The sequence below is a fragment of the Amblyomma mixtum genome, chromosome 2 (genome assembly GCF_055824585.1).
Source record: "Amblyomma mixtum isolate Tamu chromosome 2, ASM5582458v1, whole genome shotgun sequence".
NCBI classification, from domain to species: domain Eukaryota; kingdom Metazoa; phylum Arthropoda; class Arachnida; order Ixodida; family Ixodidae; genus Amblyomma; species Amblyomma mixtum.
In genome coordinates, this window is record NC_143013.1 from 43,780,501 (window position 1) to 43,804,424 (window position 23,924).

Consider the following 23,924-nt stretch of genomic DNA (forward strand, 5'->3'; position numbering starts at 1 on the left):
TAATGACCTGCGAAACAGCTATAACTGTTACAAAGCGCAAAACAGTAAGCTTAAAAGTCACAAAAAGCAAACTGGGGAGGACACTAAATTCTCAGCTCCCCTCTCTTCCTTTCACTATTTCTCTCTCTCACACACACAAACACACACACACGTACACACGGTACACACGAACGCACACATAGGCACGCACGCGCATGCACACACAGTTTGATCCGTGCCCGCAATCCTTAATCACAAAAGGTCAACACCACCGCGCGCCCACTTTCATCTCACTTTATCCTTATCTGCGCCTTTTGTGGCAGTCTCCCCAACCGCAACACGGGGTCCATGCGCAACGAGTCCTTCTTTGATATCTTGCTCTCGCTCGCTCTTCCGTCAGCATTCAGATTGCGGAGCGCCTCAGCTGGCTCGTTTCGGGTTCACGTCGCCGTCTGCGCGGAGCCACTTTCTCCAGTTCCCTCACCCGTCGTGAAATGATACGCGCGGCCCCTCGCGCGGGGTCGGAATTGCGGGGCGAAAGACGGAATCGCGGTCGCCCGTTTGACTCGCGGCGAAATTAGGCGGACTTGTTTTCCGAGCACGGTAGGTAGAAGACGGGGAGGAGGCGTATAGAGGGCGCAGTGGGCGCGCATACATGCCAGCCCCCCTCCCTGCAACTGGCGACGGATGGCAAAATCGGCGACACACATTCAAGCCGGTGCTCAACGACGCCTTGCGATTGCGACAGACACACGCGCTCGTATTTCGCCATTCAACGCTGAATAGATCTGAAATTGCGCTTGTAATGAGCTCCTTAAGCGCGCTGCCTCGACCCTTTACTCTTTCAGGCACGCACCATGAGATGAAAATGTAGAAGGCTGAAAACTAACCAAAGCACAGCAGATGGTCTCGTGTACCAGCGAAAAAATGAGTGCGCATCAAACGGAGAAACACAGCCTTTCCCTGCTTAACCAAGCTCTGATAGGAGATGTAGATTCTCAATAGTTTGCTATATATGGCTTAATTATGTTAGTGTCATGCATCTACAGCCGTCAGATCAGTGTAATCTCACGGATCGCCATGACTTGTGATAAAGCGTCGGTTGCAAACGATGATCGGAAAATGAGCCATTAAACCCCAGTTTTCATCGGTGAATTCGTTTATCTACTGCATCGATTTTATTAGGTAATTTGTCAAAGAATAGTCAAGCATGTCTGGGGTACACACGCCCGAACACTGCGTGTACTACTGTACAGTAAGTATGCATGAAATATTCCGCGCTATTGGAGCTCCAAGGTTCACACAGAAGCGTACTCAACAGATACTTGCTCACAATAGCTTCACGCGGGCCTGCCACTTTCGATATTTCGCCTCTCCATCCACTCACCTGCACCCGAGAGCATAAACTGCAAAGCCTAAAAAAAAAAAGAAAACACATTTTCCCTTGCCTAATGTTGTCTTAATTACTATACGTTCTACATTTCCTGGTGCTGCTGCCCGCAGCGGTCAACACCAGCCTTCTGGAATGAACGGCTCCGTTTTTTCCTTTGCCTGGCTATTCATGTGGCATTAAATAAGTAATAATAATGTGGCATACATCTAAATAAAGCAAGTAATTCTACGCAGCCACTCGGACCTGTTATGTTGTCACTTTACGCCAGTGAAAAACACGCATTCACAGGCGCATAACTCGGCTGAAATTCAGGTCAAAAACTGCCTTTCGTGCCTTTCAAGAAGGTCAGGAAAAGCGTAAAGGTTGCCACTTTTTAACTTAAGCCCCATGTAATTTGACCCTCCATATTGCACCGCAGCTGCAGAGAAGAGGACCGGATAGCACATATGTAGATAGATAGATACATAGAGGGAGGAAAAGCAGGGATGTTAACCAGAAAGGTTTTCGGTTGGCTACCCTGCACAGGGGAAGATAATGAGGGGATTGAAAAGGGAAGAGAGAAGGAACGGGAAACACAGTCACATATGCAAATACGCGGCATGGCTGCGTGGTTCAGACCTTTTTTCAAGCAGTGCACAGCAGACAGGCTTTCACAGAAAAGAATAAAAAAGCGTTTGCCAAAGGCGCTGCTTTCATATTCCTTTATCATCATTATTACCATCAGCCTATCTGGGTACACTATACGGGACAAAGACCTCTCCCATTGATTTCCTCTTAAGCGCGTCCTGTGCAAGCTGCGACCGCCTAATCCCTGCAAACTTCGCAAAATCGCATGCACGCCTTGCCCTCTGCCGCTCCCCTGCTGCGTCTGCCTTCTCTTGGAACACACACCGTTACACTAACGGACCATCCGTTATCTTCCCTTCTCTCTGAATGCCCTGCCCATGCCATTTCTTCTTCTTGCTTTCGACTGGTATATAATTAACTCCCGTTTGTTCATTGCACCACTGTGCTTTCCTCTTGTCTCCTAATTTAAGCCAATCATTTTCACTGCATAGCTCGATGCGCAGCCCTCAATTTAATTTCAAGTCTCTTCAGGAGCCTCCAAGTTTCCGCCCCAAAGGGGAGTACTGGCAAAATACGAGGTCTGTTAGAAAAGTATCCGACTTTATTTTTTTTTTTTTACGAACACCTGATGGATTTGAAACAAGCACGCTTGCACCAGCTTACCTTGAACCTTCGTGCGCATGCACAAATTTTTTCTCGCCTGCCGATAGCGTCAGTCACTGGCACGCAGCGTTTGAGTGAGGCAGTGCGCAGTGCTCTCGTCGGTTTTTTTATTGCAAGGAAAATGGCGGAGCGACAGGAGCAGCGCTGCTGCATCAATTTTTGCCAGAAACTAGGCGACAGCCAAGTGGAAACTATTCGGAATATTCAGACGGCTTTCGGGGACAATGCTATGAGCAGCACACAGATTAAGCAGTGGTACAACTGGTTTAAAGACGGCCGCACATCGGTGCAGAGAGAGCCACGCTCCGGTCGGCCATCAGCATGCCGAAATGACCAGGTCATTGCCGAAGTGAACGCTGTGGTGACGCGGGACCATCGTGTGACTATCCGAGAAATTGTGGAAGAGGTGGACATCACCAATTTTTCTGGACGTTCCATTATCACCGAAAATTTGGCCATGGAGAAAGATGCGGCGAAATTCGCGCCGAAGCTGCTCACGGTGGAGCAAAAGCAGCTTCGTGTTGAAGTCTCATAGGATATGCTGGATTCCACAAACAGTGACCCCGACTTCATCAACACCATAATCGCTGGTGACGAGTCTTGGGTGTACAGGTACGACCCGGAAACCAAAACCCAGTCGTCACAATGGCAGCATTCCAGGTCACCAAGACCAAAGAAGGCCCGCCAAGTGCGCAGCAATGTCAGAGTGATGCTGACTGCTTTCTTTGACTCTCTCTGATGTGGCACACCACGCGTACGCACCCCACAAAGTAAACATTGACCAAAATAATACTACAGGGACGTCCGCCGTCGCCTGCGTGGTGCTGTGTGGCGCAAGAGGCCGAAGTTTAGGTCAACAGGAAATTGGCGCATCCATCATGACAATGCTCCTGCACATTCCTCGCACTAAATTCACACTTTTTTCGCGGAAAACCAGACTGCTGTAGTTCAACAGACTCCTTACTCTCCTGATATGGCCTCCTGTGACTTCTGGCTGTTTCTCAAAATAAAGAGGCCTTTGAAAGGAGCGCGATTTCAGACAAGATAGGACATTATGGCTGCAACGACAGCTGAGCTTAACTCCATTCCGAAAGGGGCCTTTTCGGAATACTTCCAACAATGGCAGCACCACTGGGAGAAGTATGTGGAGACTCAAGCAGACTACTTTGAAGGTGATTAGGGTTCAAACGCTCCAAATATGCCAGTTTTTTTTCTTCGGCAAAAGGTCGGATACTTTTCTAACACACCTCGTACAACTGTTGGATGCTTCCATATTTAGGGATAGCTGCTATTCATAACCTAAGCGTACAGTGGTGAGCAGCCTTGTCTAGAGCGCTTGAGCAGTGCGCACTTGGTAACAAAAACCGAAATTAGAGAGCAACCCCTCATTACAGGGCAAAGTTTTCGTGCCTGCTTTGTTTACGAGGCTATCTGGCGCTACTGCCGTGCAAGCGTTGCAGCTGGACCCTAGAGGCTGCCACAAAATCTGGATTTGTTTGCAAGGAAGTGCACCGTCCGAGCGCTCTAGACAAGGCTGCTCACCACTGTACGTGCCAAATGCACTCCACCCCATTCTTATTCTCCTAGATATTTCGCTCTCGTGCTCCCTACCTGTGGTCACTGCCTGTCTTAGGCTGATGTATTTCCTTACCACTTCCAATGTTTTGCTGTATATTGCAAACTGTTGCCTCGTTTAAATTGCGGAATTTTTCATTCGCTACATGTAAAGCTCTACCTTGAATATACCCCTTCAAATCCCTTTTAAGATTTGCATAGGTTTGGTACCAAACTGGTGATTAGCTTTGCAAAGAATATTAACCAGCCAGTGAAAAGGCATCATCAGCACACGCCCCCTAAACTAGTAAGTATATTCATACCATTAGCACATTAATATCACCATTACCACCATGTTCGTGATTTAGAGATAAGCGAAGGGTAAATCAGGAAGCTGGAGTTCTCACCATTGCCTTAAATTAAAAGAGTGCCACCAGTCCAGTGCAGTCCGCCTAACTACGGCAGTAACTGCGGGTAGACTCGAGGCGTAGTTAATTCTACGCTAGTTTGGCAGCGCGCCGGAAACCAGCGGCATTCAATGCCACTCAACAATGCCTGCGACTGAGGGCACCGCTGTCTCGAACGAGGCCGGCAAGGCTAAGCCACTGCGGCGAAGTTGCAGCGCATAACCCTGAACGGCATACGCACAGCCCGTGGGCAGTGCGAGAGAGTGCCTTTGAATGCGGCGCGAAAGTGGTGTTATTCTTTTTCCCGCACTTGGTCACCACAGCGACCGGTCTAGCGACAAGACCGCCCTTCGGCTTCGTTCCGTTCTGGAGAGTGATCTGCGACGCGTGTGACAAACTTACTGCGGTACGGGCCTTGCGCTGATGTGGACATCACATGCCTGATAAAAAGGTTAATACTGATCAGTAATTGAGTAATATCTGAAGGTGTATCGAATGAAATGAAGGTCGTACTGAAAATAGCGACGGACACAGGGATGATGGCAAGGAACACCGCGGACACCACGAGCATGAGCCATTAAAGGTTTTCGCCTTAAAATTAAAAATCAGTTTTGAGGAAATGAAAGGCGCAGTAGCTGTCCAGTTTTCGGTGGATACCCCGACCATGCTGTTAGGGAAGAGAGGAAGGAGGGAGCGAAATGAGAAATAAATGCCGTAGTGGATGGCTCTGGAATAATTTCTACCACGTGAAAGAAAGAAGCAGAAGAAGAAAAAGGCGGGGAAGGGGAGAATATGGAAGGACGCTGTCGTGGAGAGACAAACGGACATTACGGCTGCCGCTGAATGAGCCGCAACCTAGTTTAGCCAATAGTCTCTCTTTTTTATTTTATGGAAGAACACAGGCAAGCCAGAGACAGAGAGAGAGAGCCTAACGACGTGCGACTGGCACTACATGTGGTGGGCTGGGGCTGATTCCTATAGCTTCAAGGTCAAGAGGAGAGAAAAGCTTTCAGACAAAGGTGCGGCAGCTATGACAAAGCGGTGGCCGGGGTGAGCTTAAAGGACGAACAGCTATAAATGTATCAATTTCGCACGCAGCAAACAGGAACACAGATGCGCACGAAGCATTCCGTATACACACTAGCCGGCGACCTTGGAAGGATAAAGATTTCTAAATGGGGAAAAAATTTCAGGGGACATTTAAGCTCCGCCTTAAAGGTATGAAGCGGTAACTTTAATTGGTTATTGCCCCTATATTCGGAATTGGTCATTGTCTACTTCACATTCACAGATTCCTGGTGTCCTCATACTACTCCTGGCGCAGTGGTGCAGCGGTTAAGTGGTGCGTCACTGCTCTGCGATGGCAGGTGCTGCCACAGGTGGGGCTTGCGCGACCGAGGCTCCTTTTCCACAGCGACATCTCGCGACCAATCATTAATTCAACTGCCACCTGCCACCGTGATCAGTTTGGTCGCAATCTCGGGGCAGGTTGTGATGACGCCACAAGGTCAGGTGGCCTAGGTGACAGAGGTGGGCCAAACAGGTTGCTTCTCTGGAAATTTTTTCGCTTATTTTTCGCTCATGGCCACCGACGCCGACGTCGGCTTTTCCGCGACATGGGCTCCTTAACGCTATGGCGTTAAATGATTCAAGCGATGTCATCACGAGTTCAGTCCTGTTGCATTTTTACTGCACGCAGCGAAATACAGGTTAGACAGACTGAGATATCAGAGCAGAGAGGAAGCGGTAGAGATGAAACGATGCCACGACTCCGCCGGCAAGGGTCTTACGTGCGTGGGCAGCCTTTTGACAGCAGCGGGAAGGTCGGCGCTTCCTGACCACGTCAGTTCTATGCGCGGGCCGAGTCTCCTTGATTCGTGGTTGATTTTATGCAAGGGCTGCTTTAACAAACTGCCAACGGCAGTGCCAGCGACTGTCTTCAAGCAGCAATCGCCTTTAAGGCGGACCTAAAACATGCAAGTTTACGTTGCAGGTGCCGCGAGCAACGTGATATGAGCTGTCAACCTCCGCAGGAACTATGTAAAAGGAGCAACAGAAGGCAAGAAGAAAGCTGCATCGTTTTGTCTGAACACGAGACCCTTGGGACGTGCTCAACACAAACGATGGGCCGCCACCCTTGAAGCAGCAGCTTGCTCGATTATGCCGTCACGCGTGGCTGAGAACAAGCGCTCTCTAATTTGCTCAGCAGCTCTTGAGCTCGCTGTAGCGTGTCCCGATGGGCGAGAAATGCGACACTGAGAGCAGCCAGGCAACAGCGGCTCCGGTGAGTCTGGCGCGCACAGCGTTCCCATCACCGCCTCCTCGAGCAGAGCGACATGCCCTCCGTGCGCGCACAACCGTTAACACGCGCTCTCGCTTCCAAGACCACCATCGCGAAAGCGGTGCAAGGACGCTCGCGCCAAACTGCGCGACACGCAGCAGCAGTAGCAGTCACCCAGCCAACAAGCCGACAGAGTGGCCTTGGCTGGGCTGGCAGGCGCGCGACACTCGCAGGCTCCTTGGGCGATCGCGGGACCCTGCGGGGCCCTGCAATCCCAGGGACATCGGCTTCGCGTGCCCGACCCAATCAAACAGAACGGGGTCTCCCCTCACTAACCTCCCCCTCCCGCTTACCTCGCGGCCACCACCACATCTTGCTGCGCGCTGCAGTCCGGCGACGACGCATTCCTGGAGCGGACGGACGTTACCCCCCCCCATTCGCGATTGGTCGCCAGGCGCATATTCGGCATACCTCCTCGCTTCATTTGTCATCGCCGCAGGCCTACGCGCACGGACTCCTTGCGTAAGGCAGGGCTCGTTCATCTTGTCGGTCTCCGGGCGCTCTCCGCTGGTTCCGTTCCGCACGGCAACTTCCCCATTTATTTTTTTGTTCCCCCCGTCTTACAACGTGTGGCAATACGCTCAGCGAAAGCGAGAAAGTAAGCTCTGCTAGTGGCTGTTGAGCGAACTATCTCCTTACGAAAGCAGCCGGATTCGGAAGCCATATTCGCACTGCATAGTGAACTAGAATATTCTAGTTCATTACGATTCGCACGTAAGCTCGGCTACAGACTGCCGAGCGTCCCGTCATCGGCATATCATGGTGCGCAAGGAGAACGTAGTGATGGCCTTGACCCACCCATCACAAACCAACATTGCGTTAGAAGGCCTTGAATCCGGCCCCGCTTCTTTCCACAGCTTGCGCTAGAAGTGCACGAAATGAAAGGAAAAAAAGAACACTAGATGAAATTGGCCGTTAATATTTGAAGACGCTTATTTCACTCAATTGGCGTGCTTCTCCTTACTTTATTTAAAACATTCGTGTATGATACACGCTATTTGCCAGGAGATCCACTAGTGGCGGATACCCTGGCTCTGGAGCATGTGCTTCGTGCCCATAGACGCCATCCGCACGCTTGAAAACGTACTTTGGGCTTGGTACCTCACCACTCACTATTCGCAGAGATAAGCGCAGCACACATGATGATGATGATGATGATGATGATTTTTTAGGGAGAAAAGGCGGCTTGGACAAAGAGCCTCATGGCGGAAGGTATTTCGTTCTAGTCACGGCGGGGTCAAAGACCCATTTTCCAGGCATTTCCTTCCGCAGAAGCCAAGCACCACACCAAGGAAAAACTCGTAGTCATTCTATAACTGGTGGTACACCCGGCGGCACTGGGGATCGAACTCCGCAACTCCCTCATACAAGACGGATGCTCAAACCACTAGGCTTTCGCTTCGGTCCTCAGCACATACAATGGAAAGGGAAAATACGTGTTATACTTAAGCGGGGTTAAGAAAATATGTAGCTTTGGGCTGGAATAGCAGCTCTATGACTTCCCAAACGTCTAAATGTGTAGTATTTATAAAGTTGAAGCACTTAAGCATTGAGGTGCCCTTTCGACAAAACGGCTAGAAGTTCACTGTGCTAATTCTCATCAATTTTTTTTTTTCAACTTTCTGGTTTTTTATAAGTATAGTTATAGTTATATAGTCCAAGGTTCGACGGAACACCGTAAGTATATAAGTATATAGAACAATATAATGCAACTAAACATTAGCCAAGCGAATTTGCTGCCCATCATTGTCGGAACTCTTGGACAACATTTCAATATATCTTAGGGTATTTTTTAGAGCGCAACTCTTAGGCGCCCGTTCTTGCGTCCGTATTGTCGTCGGCGTAGTTGGCGTAGTCGCCGTCGGCGCTGTTGGCGTAACCGGTTGTCCAAGTAGCAGAGTGTGACGTCACCTGGAGGGTGGCTGCCATGGGAAGATCTCGGAGGGTGGCTAACAGCGTGGCATGTGGCGTGTGAAGAGCTGCGCTCAAATTTCGCATTACCCACTGCCTTAATCGTCTGTCAATTTGTGTTTTAATTGGAATCTCGCGAAGAGGTATTAGCAATTAGTGCAAATATGAATGATTCATTGAATAGCAACAAATTCACGCCAAACGCTGGCAACGCACTTATGGGGGAGCAGCAAACAGATGGGAATAGCCGCCAACTAGAAAGTGGCGTTAGCAACGCTGTGGTACTATACGCACCCTAGCGACTACGCGACGCACAAGAATCGGCGCAATGACTTACGGCACAGATGAACGTTTGAACATAAGCTGCTTTCCCACTGGCGCAGCGAAAAGATGGAGAACCGTACGAAGCCTTTTTTTCTCTCAAACGAAAGGACAACAATGAAGGAAGACACGACTGCTCGTAAAAGGCCTGTCATTCATGTAACAGAACTCAAATGCACAGAATTTCCGTCTGCTGCAAAAATTACGTCAGGAAAGAATTTTAGAAAAGGTCTTCTTAAGGACTGTCTTCACAGGCTCCGAACAATCTGATGCAAATGACTAAAATATAGCCTTTCGGCATCCCGCGCTAACCATAGTTATTGAATCCATCAACAAAGACAAAAACGCAATGCGCAGGTAACGAACCCACGCGTGCCGTCATCTGCCGCACAGACTCGAACAATCAACTCAATGTTGGTAGCTGCGCTTCCGAGACATCGAAAAGGAAGGATGTACTTGACAGTGATAAGGTGTACCGCCTCAGCAAATACAAAGGCACCGAGAAAAGAAATGCGCAGAGAGCTGCGTTCGAAAGTCATCTCGGTACCTTTGGACGACAGGAATGTCCCAACCCTTGAGTTGATGCAGCTAAGGCGTCTTTATCGGCGTCAAGCCTAATCAGAGCGGAACAATGGGCCTTTGACATGCCAATGCCTGTCAGAATTATCGTATTTAAGTTATTTTATTATCAGCCCTGTCCGCGGCTCTTGACAGAGGCGAGGCTTCGACGATAACGGCGAGACCAAGAGGTGTTATGGAAGAAACATCCACAAAGCCTGTTATCTGCCAATGCGTACTTCGTAAAAAAGAAACGCCCATGGACCCAGCCTGTAAACAGGGCGCATTCAGCGATAAAATGCATGGCACGAACTATGTTGTACACAATGTGCGGAAACAGATAACTATAACAGTGGTTTGTGGTAAAAGTACAATGCGGTAATGTGTTCTTACTGCAAACCAGGCGCAGTTTGCAAACGACTGGCCGGGAAATCAACACCTCTGTTTTGAGGACTTCCGGGTGGGAACATTTATTATTCGAGTAACGCAGTAGGCTATATTTTGTGCAAATCTCTCTACGCCGTGTACCGACACAGGGTAAGCGGAAACCAAAATACAAAGTGGTCTAAACCAATAGATAGCGGCGTTCAACGACAAAAACGCTACTTTCACTGAAACCAGACCCTTATATAAGCTATAAAAAAGCAAGAAGCGAAATACAGGTGTCGCCATCACCGCCCGATTTCGGAACTAGACTGCAGCGGGTCTATATAGTTTTTTTGGTACGGATCTCTGAGGCTAAGCTACAACGCCACTCACTTCAAAACACAGATCGCGGTGTCCTTTTCGGTATAGACGTCATGACTATGAATCGAGTGGCGAAAAAAATTTTAAATTGCAATTTTGTCAGCAGAAATGCGTCTTTTGCTGACGAGAAAACACCAACTTATTCAGAAAGAACCACGGAATCGATTTTTGCTATGAACAAAAACTATATGCAGTTGTCCTCGGTTTCCCTTCAAAGACAAATGACGCTGACACAACGCCGACGCTACAGAAAGAATTGAAGCGAGGAAGGAAGGAAGGAAGGAAGGAAGGAAGGAAGGAAGGAAGGAAGGAAGGAAGGAAGGAAGGAAGGAAGGAAGGAAGGAAGGAAGGAAGGAAGGAAGGAAGGAAGGAAGGAAGGAAGGAAGGAAGGAAGGAAGGAAGGAAGGAAGGAAGGAAGGAAGGAAGGAAGGAAGGAAGGAAGGAAGGAAGGAAGGAAGGAAGGAAGGACACAAAAACACGATCGTCTTTGGGTGAATTGGTCACACTGTTTCTTGAGGACACGCAATGATCCGCAAGCCTATTCAGGCGAACCGTGCCCGGCACCTTACAGAAGCAGATAACTTATCGAGTATCGACGTTGCTTGCGTATGGGTGACCCCGCTATAAGTTGAAGAAACTCGAGTGAGCTGGCATTAAGAGAGGAATTTGTGAGGATGTCTCATACACCTTGAAACTTCGTTGCTCATACAGAAGAGCAGTGTTGCACTGTAAGCTGTCGCAATTATGTTCACCGTTCCCAACTGCGTTCTGCAGTTCGCCAGGCTGTCTGAACTCTAGACATCAATGTTCCGGATGACCATGGCGGTTTGTGTGAAGCCGAGCATAATCTTGTGCCCAATGTTGGCCATTGCCACCTGCGACAGGGTGTCACGTGGTTCACCCTATCCCGACCCTCTTTTCGACCATGGCGGGTTGCACACGTCGAGCAGGATCTGGTGCACCAGGCTGGCCATACGGCGGGCACCCGGGCAGCCACCTGGACCACGCTACCCCGCCCATTCACTCAGAATACCGCCGACGGCGCCGACGACAACGTCGGATTTTCTGCAGGACGGGAGCCCTAACGCTATATCGCGTTATACAGCATGCAAGCATTTTCAAATACATTGGGTGCCATTAATCATAAAGTCAGCCAGGCCAGCATTTTGTTCTTTGTTTCAAGAAATAAATACTCTCCGCAGGATTTACGTCGTGTCTTCTAACAGGATCACTCTTTCAAAGACGCATTCACATAGCATAAGCTCGATTTCAGGCACCGCATGTCTTTCTCTTACTACCTTTGAGCATTAAAGTCACTAGGATAGTGTGACGTGCGTCGGATGCTGAGCTAATTAAAGGAAGTATTTGATCTCGCCGCCAGCAGCTGCATCCAGTTTCGTAAAATGCAGAAATCTCCGTGTACAGTTACTGCGGCGCATGCTAAAGAGCCAAAATAATTCGAAATTAATCCGAAACTTTTTGCTATGGCTTGCATCAAAGCCCATGTCGTTGCCTTCGCACGTGGAAATCCACGAATCAACAGTACAGGACGTATGCTAAGATGCAAGAGTAGATACTTAAGCATGTCGGCGCATTTGAAACATGAAATACGTATCGAAAATGGACGAGGGCAGAAAAAGAACGCACACAGAGAGAGCGTAAACTTGAAAGTTCGGGCTGTGTCTGTGTGTGTTGTTTTAACGCGACAGCGTCAGAACCCCATGTCGGAAAGAGATGTCCGGCGTCGACGGCATCGACCACTCGAAGCCTGGCAGCCTGGGCAGTTATATTAATGATTGTCCGCGAAAGTTTGCTCGGGGGGATCAACCTGGGTCTCAAAAGCCTCACCGATGGCAGCACCTGCCATCGCACGGCAGTGGCACATCGCTTAACCGCTGCACCACTGCGACAGGAGTGATTAAGGACATCCAGCGACCCATGAATGCAAAGTACAGAATGACCAATTCCGCATATATGTGCATTAACCCATGAAAGCTATCGTGTCATACCCTTAAGAGGGAGCTTAACAGGCTCGTCAAAAAGGAGAATGAATACGGGTTGGTTGGTTTGGTTTATGGGGTTTAACGTCCCAAAGCGACTAAGGCTATGAGAGACGCCGTAGTGGAGGGCTCCAGAAATTTCGACCACCTGGGGTTCTTTAACGTGCACTGACATCGCACAGTACACGGGCCTCTAGAATTTCTCCTCCAAAGAAATTCAACCGCCGTGGCCGGGATCGAACCCGCGTCTTTCGGGTCAGCAGCCGAGCACCATAACCGCTGAGCCACCGCGGCGGCGGAGAATGAATACATTCGTTTAAGTTGTGAACAAGCCGTCATAAGGGCTCCGGAAAATCAACTGCGTTCCTTTTTACGGGTGTGTGTTTTGTCTAGCAGAAAGTCAGCGATGGCTGCCTCGCCATCTCTCTTACACCGTCTCAAGAGCAGTCAGAGAAAGGCAAATGTTAGCCTCACTAGCGGCAGAAACTCACGTTCATCCCGGCGTGTCCCTCCGTGGATCCGTAGCCACACTGCTCCATGTCATTCGCTGACCGAAGGAAAAGCCCGTCTCCGTACAAGCAACAACCGCGGACGACGGCAGCCCGCGCCTCAAAGCGCGCCAGTTATCGGCTTATCAGCAGAGGTGTAAGAGCGGCCTGTCGAGATGGCGCCCTCCTCCGCTCTGCCGCCGGAATGCGCTCTATTTTCCCGTTTTTCTTTCTCCTGCTTCGGCAGCAATTTGGACATATAGTCCTTTCCTTCTCACCTTTATCTTTATTTTTTTTTCTGGCCTTCCTGGCGTTATCAAAGGGTGGCGGCAAAGCCCCACTAAAGGTTTGCCATGCGTTATCAGATAGCAGGCCTGGCGAGCTTAGTGCGTGCGAGCATATGCACGCCGCCCGCGAGGTGCACGCCCTGCTTTGCATCACCCCGCGCACTCGTCACTTTGCAAACACTGACGGCAAAGTGACAGCGTCCTATGGGAAGACAGACTGTGTTTACTCGCCAGCGCCCTGAGGTGAACGAGAGAGTTGTGCGTGCGCTACCACGAGCGGAGTGGCACGGCACAGATAATGGTAACAGCGCCAATTTGTCTCCGTCCCGATAAAGACGTTTGCTGTTTCGGAGAAGCATCAGTAAAACAAGCAAAGCGTAGTGAGTGCGTGCGGATTGGCCAGGTAAGTGAACTCGGTTATCAGGGTCTCGCCCGCAGCGATACACGTACCCATTCCGGTACGTTCCGTTCGGTTTGTTTTGTCTGCGCGCGCTGGCCTAAATGCTGCACGCTACGCGCGGAGACAACTCCACGAGCGCGCAGTTTTCAGCGCGTATGACTACAGCGCGCCATTGACACACGCTCCAAGCTAAGCACAGTGGCTGATGGCACGTCCATCTCGACGCAGAAGTTTCGGCACAGCACAGAACTATCTTCAAGCCTTGGCCCACTCGTAAATTGAGCCGCCTCCTAGCACCATGTGCTTGCGAAATGGCTCCTGAACTGGGTTGCCGTTGTTTCGTGACTTGTGCAGTAAGTTACTCAAGTATGACCTCTATGTATAATTCCGGTATAGACTTCCGCGAGTTCTGTACCAGTGTTCATGAACGACGATGTCAATAAACTGTAGGCGTTTTCCTCGGAACTCTTGCTTTCGGAGAGATGTCGCGAAACATCGATTTACAGAGCACACAGTTGTTCGTTGTCCACATATGTGCGTACAACGGACATAATTTTGTTCTAACGAACATTCATGCATTATGGATGCAAAATAGCTTCTTAAGGGCAACTCCGGCGTTTTTCGTGTCTCCATAGATTTTACTGAAACTGTCAGGGTAAATTCTGTGCAGCTTTCTGGACATTTGCTCCAAACCTCGCAGCTGGACGATGTCTTGTTGTAGCGAAAAAGCGAAAAGGAATCTTAAAGTTTCCCATTTCGTGGTCTCAATAGCAGAAATTTCTGAGGGCAACTTGCATGTGTGACGTTACAGTTTGACAACGTCGTTGATATTCGTTCCGTGTTTGCAGAAGGACAAAATTTCGTGTTTGTTTTTGGTTACTTCAGACAAATACTTTTCTTTTTCGTTTTTCTTTTACGGGGTTTAACGTCGCAGAGCGACTCGGGCTATGAGCGACGCCGTAGTGGAGGGCTGCGGTTACTTTCGACCACTTGGGGCTCTTTAACGTGCATCGACATCGCATACTACATGGACCTCTAGCATTACGCCTCCATCGAAATGACGGGATCGAACCTGCGTCCTTCGGGTCAGTAGCCGAGCGCCATAGCCCCTGAACCAACGCGGCGGCTTACTTCAGGGAAATATTGACCGAAGCTGTCGCCTACAGTTGCCAGTTTAGACGCACACGGTAAGTTTAGGGACAGTGCCCATGACGTCATAAGTTGGTATGTCGTGACATCGTAGTTTGGTCAAAACCCAGTTTCGGTTTCCCGGTTTCTGCTGTTTCAAAATATTTCTAATTAGTATTATGAAAAGCGTTTATTTTTTTGTGTCGGAGAGAAGGGACTCTGAAAATTGTTATGCGATTATAAACTCAAAACGTTTAAAAAACTCCAGGAGTTGCCATTTTACGTCTAGAAGCTTCCGACAAATGTTAAAAGAAAAACACTTAATTTCTTTAAAAACAGACCACCTATTCTAAAACAACGACTGAATACTGAAATAAAAGAAGGAAATTTGTTTTTTGCAAATAAAGAAGATCCGCATGAAACCAGTAAACATTGTTTAGCATTACGCCGCCGCGGTGGCTAAGTGGCTATGGTGCTCGGCTGCTGACCCAAAAGACGCGGGTTCGATCCCGGCCGCGGCGGCTAGAATTTCTTTGGAGGAGAAATTCTTGAGGCCCGTGTACTGTGCGATGTCAGTGCACGTTAAAGAACCCCAGGTGGTCGAAATTTCCGGAGCCCTTCACTACGGCGTCTCTCATAGCCTTAGTCGCTTTGGGACGTTAAACCCCACAAAACCAAACCAAACTGTTTAGCATTACATTGTAAGACAGGCCTTCGGCTTCCGAACCCTCGGCGGCTGGCGCTTGAGGTAGACGACGACAAGTGAAAACCGTGCCGATGCTCGTGCGTGTGCTGGACTGATCGCTGCCTCTGGTCGGTACCGGGACTGTACCGCTAGCCGTTCTCGCCGCAGCGCCTTGGAAGAAGTCCTGCACTACAACATAAACAAATTTGTGCTTGCGTACGCGGGATTAGGTGCCAGAGGAAAAACAAGGTTGTTTCCTTCGCCGATATACGACTGAGACAAATTGAAGCTTTACCAACACGTGGGTAGGGTGAAATTCTAGACCAGACGACCAGCTGCCGTGGACGTCCACAGAACACACGCAGAAAATAATGTGTTTTTCTGTTTTGTAGAGGGACGGCTGTCCCTTTTATGCTCCTTGGCTCAAATAAACTTCTCTTAAAAGGCCAGCATGTTAGTGCTAAGAATCTTTCATGGAATATTTGTGAGTGAGTACGTGCGTTCACAAAATTTTTTCTCACTCAAATTATAAGCCTGTTAACAGAGAGCGTTTAATTGAATCTAAAGGAGACGTATAGGTAAGAAACTGATATCCCATCATATGACACAGCCAAAATCAAGAGGCCAAAACCGAGTAGTAACCGATCTCGATCTCGTTTGATACCTCGCTGCGTTAACATGGTCCTTGCTGTATTTTTTGCCGCAAAAAGATTGTGAGGTTTGCTCGAAGGAGTCTTAAGCCCACATGCATGCAGAAGCATCGAACTTAGTGCTAAAAAAAGCATGACTAAGCCTAACTTACGGGGAATAAATAACGCGACCTTACGAGTCCCCTGTATAAAAAAAAATAATAAGAGTTATAGTCAGGCTTAGGCGGCTGAGTCGAATGGGCCAGCAAGACAAATTAGACCTTCTGGGAAAAAAAATTAGAGGAGCTACATAAAGAAAGAAATGTACATGGCAAACGACATCCTACGTTTTAATAAAGACAATAGCGATGTGCGAACATTCGGATTCGCGAACAGGAATCCAATATGTTTGTTATTCGGTTCATATTCGATTCGAGAAATAGATTTTCGAATATTTTTCGAATATTCTACAGCGACTGAATGCAACAAACTTTCAATAAACCCGACCGTGCCAAATCCACAATATGCGGGAAAATTATCAGCAGATTGAGCTTGGAGTGTAAGGAAAACAACACAAGGCCTCCTCTTCACTCTCTCGTCTGTGCTTCAGAGCGTGGGCCGGCCACACTCAGACGCTTCTAAGCTTATACCGCATGCGAAATTCCTATAGAGGGCCTTACCGCATGCCACACTTGATGAAAACAAGGTGACCGGTTACTCGCTTCGAACAATCACAGAGCGAAAGAGTGCGTTTTTTTATTTGATTTTTCCACAGTGCATTTCATGCTTACTGCCCATACCCATATAACACTACTCTTGCCGCCTTCACAACTCCTTTGGGGTGAGTTTAGCCATATCGCTGTGTTGTGTTGGGTTTAATGATGCATAAGCTGCTAAGGCTATCATGCGCAAAGCTCAAGGTAAAGGAAGGTTCTTTTTTTTTTGCAGATTTTAGCTAACATGTAACGAAACATAGTGGTGTAGAGGGTATAAAAAATTTCTTCGTTCTACCTGAGAGGAAAGGAATTTTATAAATGGCTACTAGTTAAAGCTTTAAAGAAGGCCGGGCAACCTCAGCAGCCGTCCTAGTTTAGCCATATCGTTTTGGTTAACTGTGGTATGCGGGAAAGCCCACTTGCGGAATACTGTATGGGGCTCCTGACGGAGGGGCCTAATCGAGGTGTCACCGGCAGGACAAGCTTCATGCAACAATCCCACCTGCTACATGGTGCATTGTAGCCTGTGCATCGCAAACGCAGACGTGACGAGGTGGGCATTTGTCGCTAGGCCAAAAAGTAACCTGACCGCGTAGTTTAGGTTTCTGAGCTTCGCCGCTAGCCCGTGGCGACGGCGAGTACTGGCAGAGCCCAGCTGCATGCCGCTTTCGGACGCCGACTGGTGTGTCGCTGGTCTTTTTTTGTTTTGTTTTGTTTAAGAAGTCTCGCCGTTCCGACGCCACCGTGTGTTTCCCTGGCTTAACTACGCACGTGCTGTTCTTACAGCGTGTCGAAACTGCGCGTTATGGGCATGGGCTGTTCGCTGCTTGTGAGATGGAGCCTCCTACAAGGCTTCACCGCTATTTCTGCAGTATTTTCTATTTTTTTCTTTTGCGGGGGGTGGGAGGGCGTTTGATAACTCGACCTTCGGGTGACTGGGGTATTTCTTTTGGTCCATTGAAGTTCGAATTAAGGACTTTTTAACTACATTGTTATTTTCAGTTGCAAGTCATCTGTCAATTCCCGGATTTCAATTTGTCTCTTATTCTGGATGAACACTATACAGGCTGCATACTTTTAAGCTGTCTAATAATGCGGAAAAGATTTCTGTGGACGTCATGTTAGTTTTTTTAAAGTTTCTGAGTCAATCTAGTTTTGGTTAATTTCATTTACAAAGGTCATAAACTGTAGTGAAAACAAGATGGGGACAGAAACGTTTGTCCATTTATCTCTCCTTGTATCTTTTTTTATACTGACCAGGCACTCTATTCGATATTCGAAGACAGTTTTTTTTTTTTTTCACATTCATATTCGAAAATGTCAATATTTGCACACCCATGAAAAACGGATATACTGCTGCCGATCTCACTTTTAGCGCACGAAGAATAAAGCGGCAGTAGGCTATTTCACGAGTCACGTGCTATACACGGTCTGGAACCGGGGAAAATTCTCATTCAGACGACAGGAAAACGGAATAGCCATATTTTACATCAATGCCTGGTCTCCATGTGAGCGCGACGCCGCTCCGGCTAGCCTGCTCCGTGCATGGCTCCGTGCCGCCGCCGAAGACCCAACTGCGCAGAGCGAGACCGGGCAGGCGGCGCAAGCGGACGCAACGCTTGTCTTGTGACGCCGCCTGTCGGATCCTTGGGGAAACCACACAGAAGCGCTGGTTTCCTCTGCAGTGCAGCGTCGCTGTGCGCGAGCGTGCATGAGCAGATGCTCATCCCGGCCAGGATAATTAGAATATAATGATCTTGATCCAATTATATTTCATTATGAATTCTTTCCTCCCCTCGTGCCTGGCTCAGGGTTTTTTAACGAAGTGCCATGGCCCGACGTTACGGTCAATTTTCAATAAAGGTATGGCGGATGTCGCTGTAGGCCCGTAAATAAAGTTACGTCCAAAGTATGCCCGCAAAGCCGCTTCGCACGTGTGCATGGAGCTCAGCATTCGCGACTTCCGCGGAGTTGTAAAGAGAAGTTAGCCCATTCTGACGTCTCCCCACCCCAACAAATGATGCATCAGCGCTGTGTGTATCCCGTTCTTTTACGCGTCCTTGTCCCTTGCGCTGTTCATCAGTAGGAAATTTGTTATACTATCTCTTTTTTACCGGCAAACAGGATGTCCATCACTTAAATTTTTACATTCTATACCACAGCTATGGGAAAAAGGCATGTCGAATCTATCTGAGCCCCACGCTGGTACAGCAGCAATGACCAGGCCGGTGAGCCTGCAGAGGTGAAGACGCGCTCCGCCGCAATACGCGGGAGAACGACCGGAAAGACAGAAATGTGAACGATTCGCTTCCGGGTAAACAACGACGTTATTTGGGCTGTTTGGAAAAGGCTAGGCAAGCACCGAGCCCGAAGCTTTGTATTCTTGCAAAAGTTATTCTACTCTAGAAGAATGCATAAACTGGTATATAATCAGTCGTGTATGCGTCTTGACCAAATGTTGTTCTGTAAAGGCGACCGGAAATTCCCTCTCAACCATTATCTTATGCAGCGCGGATATCTCTCGGCCGAGGAAAAAGTAGAGGCTGTTTATGAGCCCATCGAATACGCGTTCTCAAGAAAAAGTAGCCAAACACACTGCTGCATCGCTCCCAGCGTCGAGGGTTCGCCATCCGTCCTGCACGAGCGGTGGTGCGCGTGTTGCAGTGTGTGTGACCCGGTCGCTTCTTGCAGCTCACGGCCGATGCTCACAGCAGGAGGAGAGTGGTAGAAAAAAAAAAGGAATAAAAGCGCGAGATCCGGCGTCAATTTATTCTCACTGTTACTTTGCTCCGGTTGCTGTTCACTGACATCCGCATTGTAATTTCCAGGCTAGATCCCATCCTTCGCCGTCTGCGATAGCGAAATTGTCCATTTTCCAGTTCAATAAAAGGCTAATATTAAGATGTCGTCTATTTTCCGAAAGGAATATTCATGTCAGCAGTAAAAAAAAAAAACTACAAAGAATGTTTACTGCATTCGAATCGGAGCGAAAACACGGATTTGTGCTGCGTAGAAGACGACGGTGAGCAGGCAGTGCCGCGGGACGGAGCAGATGGAAGTTTAGAGGAAAGGGAGCAGCCTATACCAAAGCCTCCTAGAATACTTTGCCTATACCCTATTACTACCCCCTTTCCTCTAAAAATGCTCCTCTTTCCATCAGTTCACCGCCTATCATCACTCAATGGCCACGACTGGCAGCCGTCGAGCCCTGGTGGTGTCAAAATCGCACAGCCGAAAACATGTTGCAGCACAGTCTACGCATTGAATACAATTTACGACGTGGATACGAGCTTGGATAGGCGTTTCACAAAACATTTAAGAATCTGAGCGAGAAAGAAAGAATCGGTAGTGATGTATAAATCCAGAAATTTGCTACACCTCGGCTTCTTCACCCAATGATGGTGATGATGATGTCCTCAGGCTTAATGGCACATACCCACGGCGGGGGATTGGTTGGTTGGTTGGTTGGCCTCAAGTAAAATGGCACATACCCACTACGGGGGAGTGGCCAAGACACAGGCGGGGAACTGTTGGAAAGATTAGCCAGGGTTGTTGTTGTTGTTGCCTTGGTGGCATGGTGGCATGGCACATACCCATGACGGGGGATTGGTGCATAGCGGATACAGTGCCTACTTCTTCTTCTTCTTCTTCACCATATAAAAATGGCACATACCCACGCGGGGGGATTGGCCAAGGTACGGCGGTGAATGCCAAGGGGGGGGGGGGGGGGGGAGAAAAAAAAAAGCGGGAAAAAAGCGAAGTAAAATAGTGAATGTTTGAAATTAAAAAAAAATGTATGAATTGTTAAAAAATTAATTAATAAACAAATTAGATATTCCAGGAATCAATTAAAATACGCTTTTTGGACATTCGGTGGAATTTTATATGGATTTAGCCTACGGTGCTGCTGCTTCTTCTTCCTTTGACCACGCAGCTCAATAGAAATGCGTGAACAGAGACGCCGACAGAAACAGGGATCCCAGGGGAGCTATACTACTAAGAATTAATGGCATTTCCTTCTGCTACTGAGGCGCGAGCGAAATATTTGTTTTGTGGTGTCTATTGACTCCACCAGGACCGAAAGTGTAAACGCCATCGCTTAAAAATGGGCACGAAGTTCGAATAAGACATGCTTCAGTTTTCTTCGACGACGGTTTCAGAAAGAGCATCCACTCCGACGCCGCACAGCATGCTGTCGCGATCGGTTCGCGTGAAATTGAGGGTTCAGCTTCACGGCACAGACTGTTCTGTGTGGCGACGTTCATAATGCGCATATACGGCCTCAATAATTGGCCCATGCTCATGCCCTCTCATATCTACTGAGAAGTGGCGCTAGATTTTTTTTTGTTCTTTCGTCATCAGAAGAAAATGGTAATTTTCCTATCCATGAGACATTACGGTCATAAGGTTAGCATAGTGAACTTGTGTTGCGTAGCCCTAGTAGAGAAGTTCTTTGCGTCTTTTGACAGGTATAGCTATAACTGCATAAGTTACAGCGCCGTACGGCTGCGGGGCCGCTATCGTTTCGCAGTTTCGCACGATAATTCCTTTTTACAAATATTGTACACTTGTGCGCATATTCGTAAAGACATTCGATTCGTATTCGATTAGGTTGTTTCACCATTCGATTCGAATTCGATGTTAGCTCGCATTATTCGTATTCGATGTGATTCGTATTCGATGTTAGCTCTTATTATTCGTATTCGATATGAAAGCAGAGCTACACTATCCGTATTCGATTTGGTTTTGAAAGAGTATTATTCGCACACCACTAGGACTCGCTGCGACCTTAGATATCTCTAGTAAAACTCTAGTTTGGGCGAGTTGGTTCATGTTGAAAGAAAAAAACAACAACTGGTAATGGCGCAAGAAACGAGGACACGGAAGGCACACGAAAGACAGGACTGACGCTAACTTGCAACAGGGGTTTATTGCAACAAGCCTGCCTTTTTTTACTACAAGCAAGCCGTATTAATAAGTGCATCAACGTTGAACATATCAATCGGCAATTCATGCGAACACTGGAAACACAGTATCGCTGATTACTACGGAATCTAACCTAAACAAAGCTTTGGATGCCAACATCCTTTCTGGCCAGCAGAAACAATGATTGGGTGGACGTCAATGAGTAATTACTCCCTTATAACAACAACCAAAGCAAAAAAAAAAAAACAAGGCACTGGGGCATGACAAGTCTACACCAACGAATTATGGAAGGCATGGTCAAAGCGAAAAAAAGAGCAGGAATCGAACGACTAAGTGATAAAACCGTGTGAAAAAAGAAAGCAGATGACCAACAACAACCCGGAAAAGACATGACCAACAATAACGTGGGGATGAAGCCTGGGGATGAAATCTGAAGATATAGCGCCTGGCGTCAAGTGAAAAAATTGGAGATCATTCCTAAAGAACAGACGTCTTCAAAGATTCTAAAAATTGCAAAACACCAAAAGAAAGGACGAACGGTCAGCGAACGGTCAAAGTCCTCGGCTTACACCCGCCGAGGCACGGTAATTCTCGACCGGCGAACGAAGAATGAATGATAACAAGAGTCCAGACAAATTGCAGACACGAGTACCGATATGACAGCGACACCCGCAGGATAACGAAAACACCAGGGGTCACGCGGTATCGGAACATCCAGCTTTATTTACGCGATAGAGGGATACCCCGTTCCTGAAATCTCATAAGCTTTATATCATCAATATTTCGTGAAGCTACGGCAGAATAAAGTGAAACTGAGAGAAAAAGATACAGCTAAGAGATTTTGAGCAGTCGTGACCATTTAAAAATGTAAAAAAGGGAGATGTACAGGTACAAAAGGGAAAGTAAAGCGGTCAATTCCTTCAAAATATATGTGAACAAAACCGTAAGGTGAACTTCATTCACCAATAACAAACAAACTTCATTGAACCTTTTCCGCACACCTATCGGGATTCCGTGATAGCGGCTCTTCGCTCTTTTCTTTTTGGTCCTCACCTTTCACTCCGCCTCTTACACACACGCACTCGTTCAATACAATCCAGAGAGGGCGGGCAGTGCCACCAAACCAGCATACTTTCCAACTTCAATACGCGCATTCTTCGACAACACAAACAACGCCAAACAACAACAACAACAACAACAAAGAGTAAGAAGAAAGCAACGGCCTCGATGCGAGCCCGGAGTGTCACCGCGCCACGTCGGCAGCTTTTCCTGCACGCATCAGTGCAGTGGCGGAAGCCAATCTCGCGGATGCGTTTCAAGCGCGGGTCACTGAACTGCCCGCCGCCGCACGGGCCGGTCCCCCACGAGCTGGCGACCGCTACGCCGCTCCGCTATGCGCACACTTATTTCATATGCATACGGACCGGTTGCTGCTTTCGACGCTACGCGGCAATGCGCGCGAAACGTCTGGCTCGTACGGGAAAAGTCACAACGAGCTTATGATAAGACATGTTTCGCGACGGGCCTTTAGTAACCACGGTCGGCGCGGCTGCGTAGCGTACGGTTTCTTCTGCTTTCTTTTCTTTCCAACGAAACAGATGGTTGATTCTCGTTAGACTCGTTTAGGCAAAGTTCCACATGGGGGCGCGCAGCTTTCTCCGCGTGGCTGTGTAGTACAATTTATGCCACCTAAAAAAAAAGTAGAGAACAAAAAGTTGCAGCATGGGGGCTTTCGTTCGCGTTTGTGTGCACGCACGTAAAAGAAAAAAGGCCGATGACAGGAGGCTAACTTATTGTTAAGCGAGTTAGTTTGTGCTAATCTTTTGCATGGTTGCTTTGTCCCCCAAGTAAGCGGGCGCTTTAGTAAACGCCTTGTAAAACCAGGTCAAACCACATTCGTTATCTTTAGTAACGCCGCTTTTTTTTTTTTTATCACCTAGCTCACAAGCTAGGAAGCTTAGAGTTTTTGTTTTTTGTTGGTGTGCTGGAAGTTTAAAGTTAGGTCGCACAGGAGAGGATTTCTGACACGGAAATATCCCGCGTCTTTCCTCTTAACAACGCATGCTGGCTCGGAGCGCAATTATAATCCCTAAAAGCCAGCGAATATCTCTGTTTTCCTTTAAACTAGTGGACATTCTTTAAGAGGTAATTTGTGAGCGCAGCGCATTCAGCTCGCGGTCTTTACCCGATACAGAATTTTAAGCCTTAGGAAAGCTTTGTGAAA

General features: G+C 48.1%; 1 protein-coding gene across 2 annotated transcripts in view; it reads right to left on the reverse strand.

Moving 5' to 3' along the window:
• The window catches only part of LOC149359160 (protein FAM107B), a 187,927-nt gene that overhangs the window by 119,673 nt on the left and 44,330 nt on the right, over positions 1-23,924 (reverse strand). The window contains exon 1 of one of the 2 annotated variants that reach the window (XM_089571406.1): positions 12,933-13,113. The exons of the other annotated variant lie outside the window; for it this stretch is intronic. Within the exon in view, the coding sequence (XP_089427532.1) occupies positions 12,933-12,980 (48 nt within the window). The 5' untranslated portion in view covers positions 12,981-13,113. Of the gene's footprint in view, positions 1-12,932; positions 13,114-23,924 lie in introns of those variants that run through there. 2 annotated transcript variants of the gene reach the window in all.